This window comes from Dermacentor silvarum, chromosome 5 (assembly GCF_013339745.2).
Source record: "Dermacentor silvarum isolate Dsil-2018 chromosome 5, BIME_Dsil_1.4, whole genome shotgun sequence".
NCBI classification, from domain to species: Eukaryota; Metazoa; Arthropoda; class Arachnida; order Ixodida; family Ixodidae; genus Dermacentor; species Dermacentor silvarum.
The window spans coordinates 3,849,106-3,861,594 of NC_051158.1; the positions used below are offsets into that span (position 1 = coordinate 3,849,106).

The window sequence follows — 12,489 nt, forward strand, 5'->3', positions numbered from 1 at the left end:
AGCGCAGAAGCCGTTCAACGCATTGCCGCACTTATTTAAGACATGCAGACTGAGTGATTGACCCTAATACTTGTCATGCGGAACAAATCAGTTATGAAGAGTTGTTTCTTTTGCTTGATTTCATCTCGGCTCTGCTCTTTCCAGTTTAATTACCTTTACACTCTCACCCGGTCTATGCACTGGCCAACCCTCCTCCTCTTCTTCCTCCCCTTGGATCAATAGTGTGTTTAATGTTGTATAGTTATCTCTTAAACGTACTCAGGTAAGTTAAAGACATCGAAATGTCAAAACTAATATATTTTTCTGTTTGTTTTGTTATCGCCTTTATTTCTTAGCAAACCAAATGCTTGATTTCGAGTCTGCATGAAGTTTCATATCTCTGCTGTGCGTTCTGTCAGGCGGTCGCTATCAGCGTGCCTTTCTTTTACAGCGTATGCTGTTATGGGCTTATTCCAATAGCCGTTCCGGTACGCGATGTCGCCGCCGCCGCTGTTGGATGCCCCGACCCTCCACCAGTACGGTGGCGCCATCTAGTTAAGGTGCCTGTAACCGCAGCGTGCGCAGCCGCAGGTGACGCGATGCGATTCACACGAGGCGCGCAATCACGCGATTCCGATGTGAGATGTGAGCCACGTTTTCTGGATAGCTCTTTCAGCAGCCGTGCCTCTTCGGTGCACGTTATGGCGTCTCCTCGCAAGGTAGGTATCGCTGCTGAAGAAGTGAATCGTAGAGCTACGTGCGCGGCTACAACCAGTCATCATCGGGCTCAGCAGACTGCTGTGCAGAGAGCATTACAAGTCCGCAGCTCGCCGTCAACGCCGGGCTGGGCAGTTCAGATCGTTCTCGTCGAAACGAGCCGAAGAGACTTTGTGGCGAAGACCCTGGTGTGCGTGGTGCCGAAATTGGAGCTACTCTTGAGCCGCTCCACCAGCTTACGCTGTGACTGTGCTGCGTGTGTCGTAGGCCTCTGACTTTTTCTCACAAGGGACAGAGTTCTTTGCTCTATCCCCCTATCAATACACAGAGAGCGCAGGGGCAGGCGACATTTTCTTTGATATTGGAGATTACTACCGCCACCAAGTCAATGATCATAGTATTGCGTTATATCCACAAAAAAAAAACAGTTACTGCCACACTGGTGTCTGTCTCAATGAGCAAGAGAACCGACGTGTTTATTGTACAGGAACTTTCTTCTCGAAAGCGTTGGTATTCTTATTTGTCAGACAGGTTACCAATCAAACTGCCGCTGCTGCTGCTGTTGCTGGCCAAACCAAGAACCAACGAAGTCGCTGCCAAGACCACCTGCACCTCCGTGTGTATTGCGGTAACGGCGGTCAGAGTTCGAAGAATAGGGGCCACCGAATCCGAAGCTGTCGCCATTGTCTCCCTCTCCATTTCCATATACGCTCAGTCCTCCCAGGCCACCGCCGAAGGCATGACTGCTTCCGTAATCGAGACTTCCTTGGTTTCCGTATCTGCCACCGCCTGCAAAGGTGACGAGGATATTTACTTTTCTTATAGGGTCTTGTGTTTATGAGGTCGCTTGTTCCGATCATAGGAAAATTGTTAGCATTAAGTTTCGTATTGCATATTCTATCGTCCACGTTATAGAAATAATCCACAAAAGGTTTTGTCAGGCATTTACAGCCGAAAGCATCAAATAAACTGCAATTTTTTAGATTTACCGTGAGCCACCAGACTCGGTAATCAAGGCAATGTTGCGACAAATATTCACGCCCTGAAGCATGTGCTCTATCAGTACGCCTGGGTCGAGAACAGCCCAGCAAATTGTGCATGCTATAAGTAGATGGTCTTCTGGCTACGCTCCAGTAGTCTCGACGGCTTTCCGCCAAGACGGATGTGCTGTAAGGCATACACCTGCGTGTTTTACAAGAACAGTAGACTATGCAGTAGCTATCATACTACATTCCTCATGCTGTATTTATCTGTCTCCTTCGTTCCACCAAGCCCGTTCACCAGCATGTGGTAACAGTCTAGAGTCACATCACTCGGTTGACCTTTCCACCTATATCCAATTAAAAGTTATCTCTATTCTTCTCTATCAATACCCTTGTAAAGCCTGCAGAGCAGACAAAGCACTCACGCAACAGTAATTGCATGTTTTCCATGGAAGCGTCAGAGTCCATAAGTCCTGGACTCTGAGTCCAGGAATTATGGACTCTGACTCCATACTCTGACTCCATATGTCAATGGTAGTAGGGGTACCGGGTCACACACTTTTGGGGGAAATGCTTCATTAACATTTAGGTGCTCATAGCAGCTTTAATTCGACAAGAAATAAAGCAGACCACTCTTTCCTGAGAGTAAATCCGGGTTAGTCACCGTATAAGTGACATTCACCCCTTTAAGTACAAGAAACGTTGAATTTATGGTAGTTTGAATAATAGGAGTAATTGACAGGGTTTTTGGGGGTTTGACAGGGGTAATTGGAGATCGCATGGAGAGGTCTTCGTCCTGCAGTGGACATAAAACATATAGGATGATGATGATGATGATGATGATGATGATAAATAGGGAGGTGTTTTCTGTAAACAATAAAGATCCTTTACAAGACATGCCGTATCCCATAATAATTATTTATTTATTTATTATGACCTGTTATTTTAGTGGTGTGAAACCATCCACACTCCAAATCAAACTGCATTGGAAGCGCCAACACCGCTAGAACAACTTTACCCTGCCCGTCAGTTAAAGCAGTACCTAGAGATCACACAGCAAAGCACCTCAAATAAATGAATTTCAAAAAATTATTCTCTTCAAGCAGCTATCATTACATTCTTTGTGTCCTTATATTATGCAATTTTGATCACGCAATTCGGCTTCAAAGTAGGCAATTGCTTGTTGTGCAATTTATTTGACTTTGGTGGAACTTACGTAGGTGAGAGATTAGGTACTGGTAGGCATTTGTAAATGTCGGTCGGTAGGATATAGAATATTTCCCCTGTCTCGGACAGTTTAGCTTATCGGTAGTAATATTTGTGCGTGACTTCGTAAACATTGTGTAAAAAATTGTAAAGCTCACACTGCTACCGCATGTGCTTGAACAACCGAAAGGAGGCTGGACCTTTGTCAGGTGTTGCAAAACACCTTTAGCCCAATCTTCCTCCATCTGCAGTGTATACTGTGAACCGAAATAAAAAGTTTGTTCATGTTGTTGTTAAATATTGCCTTAGGCAGTTATAGTCTGCAAATGCGTGTGGGGTTCTACTGTATTGTGTTATTTAGTCAGTTATTTTTCTTGGCCTCTATAATTCATTCTTCGTATGATGGTTCGTGGTTTATTGAGCTTACGCATGTGATAGTCATCACGTCTATAACGTGAAGCTTAGTTTTTATCCTAAAATCTTCAATTACCAGTTCAGCGCTTTCAAGCGTCGTCCTTTCCTGTTCATTGCGTTTGTTTGTGCTTATTTCAAGTGTTTATAATTTATTTATTGATTTTTATTTGTTTGTACATTGTGCAGCCTTATAGACTAAATTGAATGAACGGTTTATTTATTTCTGTAGACACATAAGGAAAAATGAAGCGAAGCTAAAGGCCATTCGGCCTGACGGAGCTTCGCTACGAGGTAACATAAGTGACGTTAGAACATACAAAAATAAAATTTAAAAAGAGATTGAAATGAAGAACGTAATTTAAAAATGAAATTTAATTGCTCACTTTAATTGTTTAAAGAAGATCACTTCGAATTAAAAAATATAGTAAAATCCAGAGAAACATGACAGTGTACAGGCGTACTTAGATAATGAAGTTCGAATGCAAGGCAGGGCAACAACTTTTAGTAAGCGCAATAATATACATGCCTAGTTATAATTTAGGACTTACTATACTAGAGCATTTAGGAATTTGGGCATTAGGAAATATAAGAAAAAACTGTCCTGAGACAATGAGTAGCAGCCATATTAACGGTGGTGGTGCATTAGTTTCACTGTTTCAGATAGTCATTCCGTCTCAATGAAAAGATGTACAGCGCGTTTTTGACTAGATCTTTAAAATTATAGCACAGATAGCTGAGCCCGTAAATTGTAGTCTTTGTTCTCGCTTATCTTCGTTCCTCTTTGTCATCCAACGTTCGCGAACGCCCGATTCTGATGACCACGTGGACGCAGCGCGGTTGTCACCAAAGACGCGCAAAAAAATAGCATTCGCAAGAAATCGTTACCTATTTTATTTTATTTGTTCATTCACAACTCATCGCCACTTGCATGAAGCTCTTTGGTCATATCTGACCCTTCTGCCAATATATATCATCATCGTCATCATGAGAATTGTTACGTCATACAGATCCTTATTTCAAGGAATAGCTTACATAAGGCAAGCATTTAGGAATCTTCTCAGAGGTTCTGGTAGTGTAGGCAGCACGCAAATATGTACCCTTATGAATGTATTTTTTGTTTTGTTTTTGTTACTTCGAAGCCCACAAATTGGCGATTCCGGGGCTGGTAATACGTTTTTATATACATTTGCGGAACAGTCGCTGGTACCATTTGCAACAAAAGTATGCGGCGTAGATATATCTAAATCCGAAGAGGCGCGTCAAAATGTATAATATTTCGTTTAAACACGTTAAGAAAACAGTACCTCAAAAGCTATACTCACCAAAACCTGAGGGGTTACCGCTGAGGCCACGACCCCACAGTATGTTCTGCTGGTAGGAGGCCACGCAGGCAACTGAAATCGCCAACACAGAGACTAACAGAAGGCTGGTCATGGTTCCTACTTCAAGCTGCTCAACAATTGTGCAGACTTTGGAGGTTCCTACGGTCTTTATAGACCAAAGATGTGAGTGCTGGTCGCCTGTCATCGGCGAGGTTGACCCAAATGCCGAAGCTGCCGTGAGAAAATCAGCCCGACCGATTGTTTCGATTGTACGTCACCGAAGTCATTCGGAACATGCTTTGTCGTTTTACAAAAGGAGGCCCCGGACAATGAAGAAAATATGCTGCAAAGGCTATATGGCATTCTGCAACGGCGAGGCAGAATACGAATTCGTTTCATTGAAAAACGCGGACGTACAAGCTCGCCCTGTTTGATTGATTGATGGGAGGAAATAAGAATGCAGTGAAGTCTCTTCTTCGTCCTTGGCACGCGCAGAATGTTCGGCGCTCGACGCTCACGGCAACACCGCGTCTCTGACGAGAGACGCTTTATATTTTCAGCCTAACGGGTAACAATTCAGACCAATTTATTGCAGCGTGATGTCCTTGGTCCGGCATTAGAGAGGCAATCCCAGAGATACAGGAAACACTGAGATTTAGAGCGACACTACTGAGAAACACTAAAGCATTTGGACAAATGTCTAGAAACTCAGTTTTTGTGAATTTTGCTCCGAGACGTTGATTACTAGAGGAGAAAAAAAAGGCTAAAGTTCAATCGTTTTGTTTAAACTTGGCGCCGGAACCGCAGCAATCGCACAATAGTGGAACGTCATCAATTTCAATGTATATTCTCGTACTTGAGGCGTATGTTGTAGGGAATGTTCCTGAAACTCTCCAAGTCCAGTTTTTATTTTTTGCAGCAGCCATACAAACGCCACTGCCCTCAAGAGACATGTTGGAGGCCTTCTAACGCTCCACGCTTGGACCGCGCATGCGCCGTGGATACCTTGTGGTCATCATGGGCAGGACGACTCGGAAGGCTATTGTTATCTTAATGAAAGTTAGCGAGACCCAGAGCAGATGCGGCCAGAATACCTGACGTCATGACCATCTGGTGCAGAAACTTCAAGGCAGCATAACCGCCTAGCTTTTTTGGGCGGCGACGGTTGTTTATTCGTGATTTAATAATGCAGTTAAATATACTTTGCTGTTTAGTGTCCATTTAAAAGCTAGTCGTGTGGGGTTCATACGGTAATTCTAGAGATATGCAAACGCAATCTGGATGATTGTTAGGGAAAGGCCATGGAATGAGATGGCAAAGATGGCGCCTCATATATTCCTGTTTCTTTCTTTTCTTCTTTTTTTCTGTGCCGGTGAAGTCTCAAGGGCCAAAACACGTAAAAAATGGGAAACAGCGCGAAAAGTTACAAATACTGCCTTATTAGTGTGCAAATGCACGTTATTTGAGAAAAGGATTTAAAACAAAATCCGAACATGCCGTCACATGTGTTGCGCAGGTGGAATTGACGAATAACTGACACTAAACATGCGAAATCATTTTCGAACTCGTCAGTGGCCGCAGCGTTGGGCTGTTGAGAACGATGTTACGGGTTAGCCCACGGCAACGGCCGCCGCGTTCCGATGGGACCGGAATGCAACAATGCTAGAGTACAGTGCATTGGATGCCGATAAAAAAATAATAATAAAGAAAATTCTGGTGCTCAAACTTAATCCGGAGTCCCGCGCTTAAAAACGCCTCATAACCAGATCGTAGTCCTGGCGCGTAAAACTCCCACGTTTACTTTGTTTTGTTCTCTAGAGGCTCTATTCTCGTTTCTAAACAAAAACCTTTGCCGCATCTCAAATTCGGAGCTTTAACACCACCTTAAATAATTGAAATTAAGTTATGTGGTTTTACGCGCCAAAAACCACGATCTGATTATGAGGCACACCGTAGTGGGGTACTCCGGAATAATTTCGACCACCTGGGGTACTTTAACGTGCACCTAAATGTAAGTCCAGGGGTGTTTGCGCATTTCGCCCCCATCGATATGCGGCCGCCGTGGCCGGGATTCGATCCGGCGACCTCGCGCTTAGCAGCCCAACACCATAGCAACTACGCAACCACGGAGGGTGTTTCACACCAACTTCAATGCCTCGCCATCATGTAAATGGATTGCTGAAGGAATGATGAGACTTCTGCCACATTCGCAGCTGTTTTTTCACTCTTTTTTTTTCTTTTTCGCAACAATTTCAAATTGAAGCAATGTCTCATTACTGCACAGATATTCCTAACGCTTTACATTAGTAACGTTTCCCATTGGTCATTAGAACTGGAAACAAACCAGGAGCACTATTGTTTCGCAGACAACTAAGCGATTTCGCTCCTGGCTAATTCAAATGCGGGAAACGTTTTAGGTGCTCCCGTCATCTCGAAAGAAGTGTAATGACATCAGACACATATTGTCGTAGTGGTGGTTTCCGATGTCTGATTTACTTGCGCAGAATTTTAGAGATAGTTATCACTGAGCAACAAGCACTAAAGTAACGTCATGGCAAACCAAGATAAAATAACTTACAAACACTTATTACAAAAGGAAAGCAAGCAAACTTTGTATTTCCAAATGTATTGCAACAGGTGAGCAATATCTCTATCATAATCACCGTCTGCAAAATACAAGTAAAAACGTGATTTTTTGATGTGCTACCCTATAGAGGTAAATAATTAAGCCATCTTGTGCATAGTTTTTCGGGGAATTTGTCAATGACACCGCGTGTTTACTCTCTTATTTGTATTTGTCACATTACCACAATGCAAGGCTCCTGCGGATACACATTCAAATACAAGGCTTATGCAAATTCACGTTCAAAAGTAAAAAAAAAAAGTCGCACTTTTCCCGGAAAGGCAAAGCGTGACTTCAAATTATTAGAAAGCTATACAAGGTAAGGATAGTACTTTTATCGTCCGTATAAACATGTAAACATTCACATGCTAACTAAATTACGAAGCATAGCTTCACGCGCGCACAGGCAAACATAAGCACAACTCACTCGACGACCACGGACACTGGCTGTCGCTTTGACAGCGAGTGTCAAAGCTCGTTTGGCCAATGTAAACTGTATCACAGCTTAGCGGAAACTTGTTACCGACCTTAGTGGCGCAAGTCTCAAAGGGCTTTACACGTCTCTTCCCACAGACGTGTCCCCCCCCCTTTTTTTTTTTTTTTTGCTGTAATCACGTGCTATAGAGCAAAGCCTAGACAGTTTACAAGGGGCTGTGAAAACAACGTGCGTGTATGCATGGCATCACCACAACACTTTTTGTTTTCTATGCCTCTTTTCCTGAATGGTTGCGGCGTGTGCCATTTTGGGCTTCTTTAAAAACGAACCTCCCGCGGCTACTAACGGACAGGAAGGGAAACCCGAGTTTTCCATACGTGACGCCTGCATTCTAAAGCTGGGATCAACCTAGTGCACACAAGACTATCTTAATACCGAATTCAGGCACGACAAAACTATCTCTGTGAGACGCAATACACACACACACATATATATATATATATATATATATATATATATATGTATGTATGTATGTATGTATGTATGTATGTATGCATGTATGTATGTATATATAATACAGATCGTAAATCATATATGCTTGTCTTCTCGCCTTTGTGTGTTTTGTACAGATATATTCCTTTCCTTCTATGACGGACATTACACTCCACCGCAGCGCCTTTCTGTGTACGGCAGCACGGCGGACATAAGTCGTTGATCTAAATTTTGCATTTAACTCTATGCGCAAGTAAAATAAGGCAGGTGTGTTGTGTAAATAAGGCTGGTAAGAAGCACAACAATGAAAAACGCCTCCATTGCACTTCTCTCGGCCTGAGGCCAAAGTTGCTTTATTATGCCGCAGTCGGCGTCTCGACCGTGTTTCTCTTTTTCTTTCTCTTCACGGTGTTCACCAGACAGATCGCTGTTGCTGGTTCTGGCCGCTCCAACCTCCATAGCCGCCACCCATACCGCCACCCATACCGCCACCCATACCGCCACCCATGCCGCCACCCATGCTGCCGGAACCCCCTCCAAGTCCACCGAAAGAGGGTCCTGATTGTGATCCGTAGAATCCACTGCTTCCGTAGCCCTGTGAGCCGAGGCCGCCGCCGACACTGCCGAAGCCGCCACTGCCAGAGCCGGAACCGAAGCCGCCACTGCCAGAGCCGCCACTGCCAAAGCCGGAACCGTAGCCGCCACTGCCTAAGCCGCCACTGCCAGAGCCGGAACCGTAGCCACCACTGCCGAAGCCGCCACTGCCAAAGCCGCCACTGCCGAAGCCACCACTGCCTGTATGTGCATAGGAAGCTCATCAAGCCATTTAAACCAGCATGTATACTTGCGTTTGCATACGATATTAGCTCCCACGTGGCTATGAGCAGTGTCTCGTGAGAAACGTGACGTGACCTCCAAATGAGTATTCTTGTGCACTTGTAGTTTAATAAACGGTTATATCTTTGCTATATAACACGACGGTAAAGTAACGTCTGCAGTAATAAACAAACGTACCAAGCTTTCCTAACCTCTACTAATGCTCAGACAAAACACGATTTGCGGATAATAAGACAAAACAAGGCTTTGGAATCTATTCACCGTGCACCTTTGCCAGCGTGTGCAGCTACAACTATTCATCAATCCCGCATTCCACGCCTCACCAAATGCCAGGCAGGGAAGACCTCATTTACAAAGTGCACTCCCGCGCATTCCTATTTAATCTGCATGTAACTGTGGGGGGGGGGGGGGGGGGTATAGCTGGGTTAGTTCATATTTATTTATTGGGAAGCTATAGCATAGGAAAGACCTGACACTAAAAAGACAGAAACAAGCACACGCTCGCGATTGAGTTGTGTGTGAGCGCTTGTTCGAGTTATCTTCTTCGTGTCTCAGCATTCCTGCGTTCTAGTTTCTGAGCACATAGCTGTTTCTTCAATGCACTACGCAACGACATGGAAAGAAATAAGCAGTCATAAAATTTGAAAAGGATCGAATGCTTAACCATGTGAAATTTAGGACTTTCTGGCTTTCCCTCCTATCTCTTTACTCAAACTGCCGCTGATAGCTTCCATACTGCATGCAACTGCGGAATATTCCGGTGAACTCCCTACCTGTTTCTGTCGTTTAGCTAGATGCATAGCAGGCTAAATAAAAAAGAAGAAACCGCAACATCCACCTATACATAATATATAACGCTTTTTTACCCTATCAAGCAGTTAAAGGTAAGGGTTTTTTTTTTTTTTGTAAGGCGGGGATACGGTTACATGCAGAGGTGTTCTAAAACGGTTGTGCTTAAGGTCAGTTCTTACGCTAGAGCTCACGCTGCGTTCGGTAGAGAAGCGGGGAGCGCAGAGATGTCCACACGTGGCGTTGCACATGCAGCACACAAGGGTGCCAGCAATCAAGTCAGGCTGGTGGGGAAAACAGGTACTATGCGTATATGTTGAACTGGAGCATGTTGGTTTAGGAAAGCCGTATTCTCAGCTATACAGTAACGTTACGGCTATGTGGCAAATGAAAAAAAAAAACTCTGCCGGCAATCTTTTACACATTTTCTTTCCGACCCGCCGATATGTATAACTTGTTCGAAGGAGAACGCGCACCGCTAGACCAAGGTATTCTAGACGCAGTGTACAATTCACAGCGAAAGCTGTGCATGCGAAATCGAGCAACTTAAAGGCGTGTTGCACAAGCCGAGTTCATACAGTTCGTTAGATTCTCTTGAGAACGGATAATGGTAGAGCTCTATTAGAGCTCCCGTTGTTAATGAGTGGCGGTAGTTAGGATTCGAACTGTTGCGGGTTCTCTTCCTGATGTGTCACCTATTTTGCTCCGGGACTACGAGTTCATGCTAAAATCTGGGAACTTTCTTTTTCTTGTTGCGGGGGGGGGAGGATATTGTTATAAGACCGTGCTAGGCAGCAAGATGTCCCAATAATGCTGTTGCGATGGCTTAGCGGCTATTTATTTTCGGCTGCTAAGCACGATGTCAGGGGATCAAATACCGGATGCGGCTGCCAGATTTTGATTGGGCAGAAATGCAAAAACACGAGTGTCCCGTGCACTGAGGGCATGCTAAAGATCCCCTGGTGGTCCAAATTAACCCGAAGTCCCCTACTAAGGCGTGCCTCGTAATCAAAATGTGGTTTTGGCACGTAAAAAGCCAGAATTCTTTCATGTTCCCTGATATTTCCACTCGGAACTGCCGAACAATTTTCTGTGATACGGAGGCCTTAGAAAGAAAATCTAAAATGTAAGAACTGTAAAGCTGGACATGGCAGAAAGTGCCGAAAAATATAAACAATAGGTGGGCTCACTGCAGATATTGTTCTTCAATAGGAAGTTTAATAAAGGTATTCAAGTACACCAAAAAAAAAAAAACACACAGGTAACACTGAAACAGAAGAACCGCGGTCTACTTGTAAACAGTTAAATAAATTTACAATGCACTTTGAAATTTTGGTGAGAATGGTAATTCAGCCTGACAGCTGGAAGCGGAATATTGATTAGGATATAAAGGATTATAAAGGCTGAAAAAAAATTATGCGATAAACGAGAACTCTAAATACCAAGTTCGAAACTCGGTTATTTGCCAGGATAAGCAGCGATTGCATTTTTCTTAACCGAATCTACTGTATTTGCATCAAAAGCAAACTATTCTGACGTGTCAGTTTACAATATAGACGTGTCCGTATGTAAAATACTTATTTCAATCGGTACGCTGCAGCAAAGTGCCATGCAAACATTACTGGTATATTTCAGGGCATTGTTTATTATTTTCTCAGTACGGACAACAAAGGCATTCACGACTTTCTAGATAACTACCATGCTGATAAATTTTGCGGCCTACCAGCTATTTCAACTGTAAAGAAGGTCATATTAAGAAGTGGGCAAATATATTTAGCACTTCTCATCTCGTATAACTATTTTGACAGAGTTGCTGGCAAACTACATATATTTCTTTCACTTTTTAAATCCCATTACCTTGAATTAAGAATATTTTGCAAACTGCTTTAATTTCTAAATAACAAAACCTGTGTATCACAATCCATCTTTCGGGAATTTCAGATTTTCGCAAATATTTTGTCAATAAATGTCCGGCGCTACACACCGGCTTACGCTCTCTCAAGTGCCAAGCATCAAAAAATTTAGTTGTGCGATGGTATCTGTGGTTTAAAAACCTCCGAAGTAAAACTTGCTGTTAAGGAACAGTAGGTACAGAATCAGACGCATAAAATGCTTCAAGTCCCGGATCACGTATTTTGGCTAAATATGACTTGCACATTAAACTTACTTGGGCCAAAGCCTCCTCCCATTCCTCCCCACTGCACACTCTGCTGGAAGGAGGCCACGCAGGCCACGGACACGGCGAGTACGCAGGCAACAAAGAGGCGGGCCATGGTCACGGTCTTGGACTGTAGAAGTCTTGTGAAGATGCAGAAGACATATGTGCTTCTTATATACAAAATTGGCATTGCTGACCGCTTGCCTTCGGGAAGGTTAGGCTACGCCACATGCTTGAAAAAAATAGCTCTTATGCAAGTTCTATGAAATCATGCCACAAACTTCTATTGTTTTGCATAGTAAAGGTTTTTTTCTTTTCTTTATTTATAGACACTGCCCCCCAGGCAAGACGGAACGTTGTCCTTAAAGCCTGTTCATATTGTGTGGGTAGGCGAGCGACATTGCTTGCTTGCCACTGACAGCCGTGACAGGGCTCGTCGAACAGGCTTTTCTATAGGGAGTGATTGATGTAGAAAGATAAGATTGTCGCACAAGCTCCTTTCTTTACTTGCCACTTGTCACGGTCAATCTAAA

At 43.7% G+C, this 12,489-nt stretch overlaps 2 protein-coding genes across 2 annotated transcripts; both read right to left on the reverse strand.

The window, feature by feature from the left end:
• Window positions 1-1,141: 1,141 nt before the first annotated feature.
• LOC119452708 (uncharacterized) lies at window positions 1,142-4,773 on the reverse strand. Its single transcript, XM_037714665.2, has 2 exons — window positions 4,622-4,773; window positions 1,142-1,485 (listed from the first exon to the last, which is right to left on the reverse strand). Exons 1-2 carry the CDS (start codon window positions 4,731-4,733, stop codon window positions 1,229-1,231), a joined length of 369 nt encoding a protein of 122 aa, XP_037570593.2. The 5' UTR covers window positions 4,734-4,773; the 3' UTR covers window positions 1,142-1,228.
• A 3,811-nt stretch (window positions 4,774-8,584) lies between these two features.
• On the reverse strand, window positions 8,585-12,121 carry LOC125945388 (uncharacterized). Its single transcript, XM_049667135.1, has 2 exons — window positions 11,966-12,121; window positions 8,585-8,967 (listed from the first exon to the last, which is right to left on the reverse strand). The coding sequence occupies exons 1-2, from the start codon at window positions 12,069-12,071 to the stop codon at window positions 8,585-8,587; spliced, it is 489 nt and encodes a 162-aa protein (XP_049523092.1). The 5' UTR covers window positions 12,072-12,121.
• Window positions 12,122-12,489: the final 368 nt, after the last annotated feature.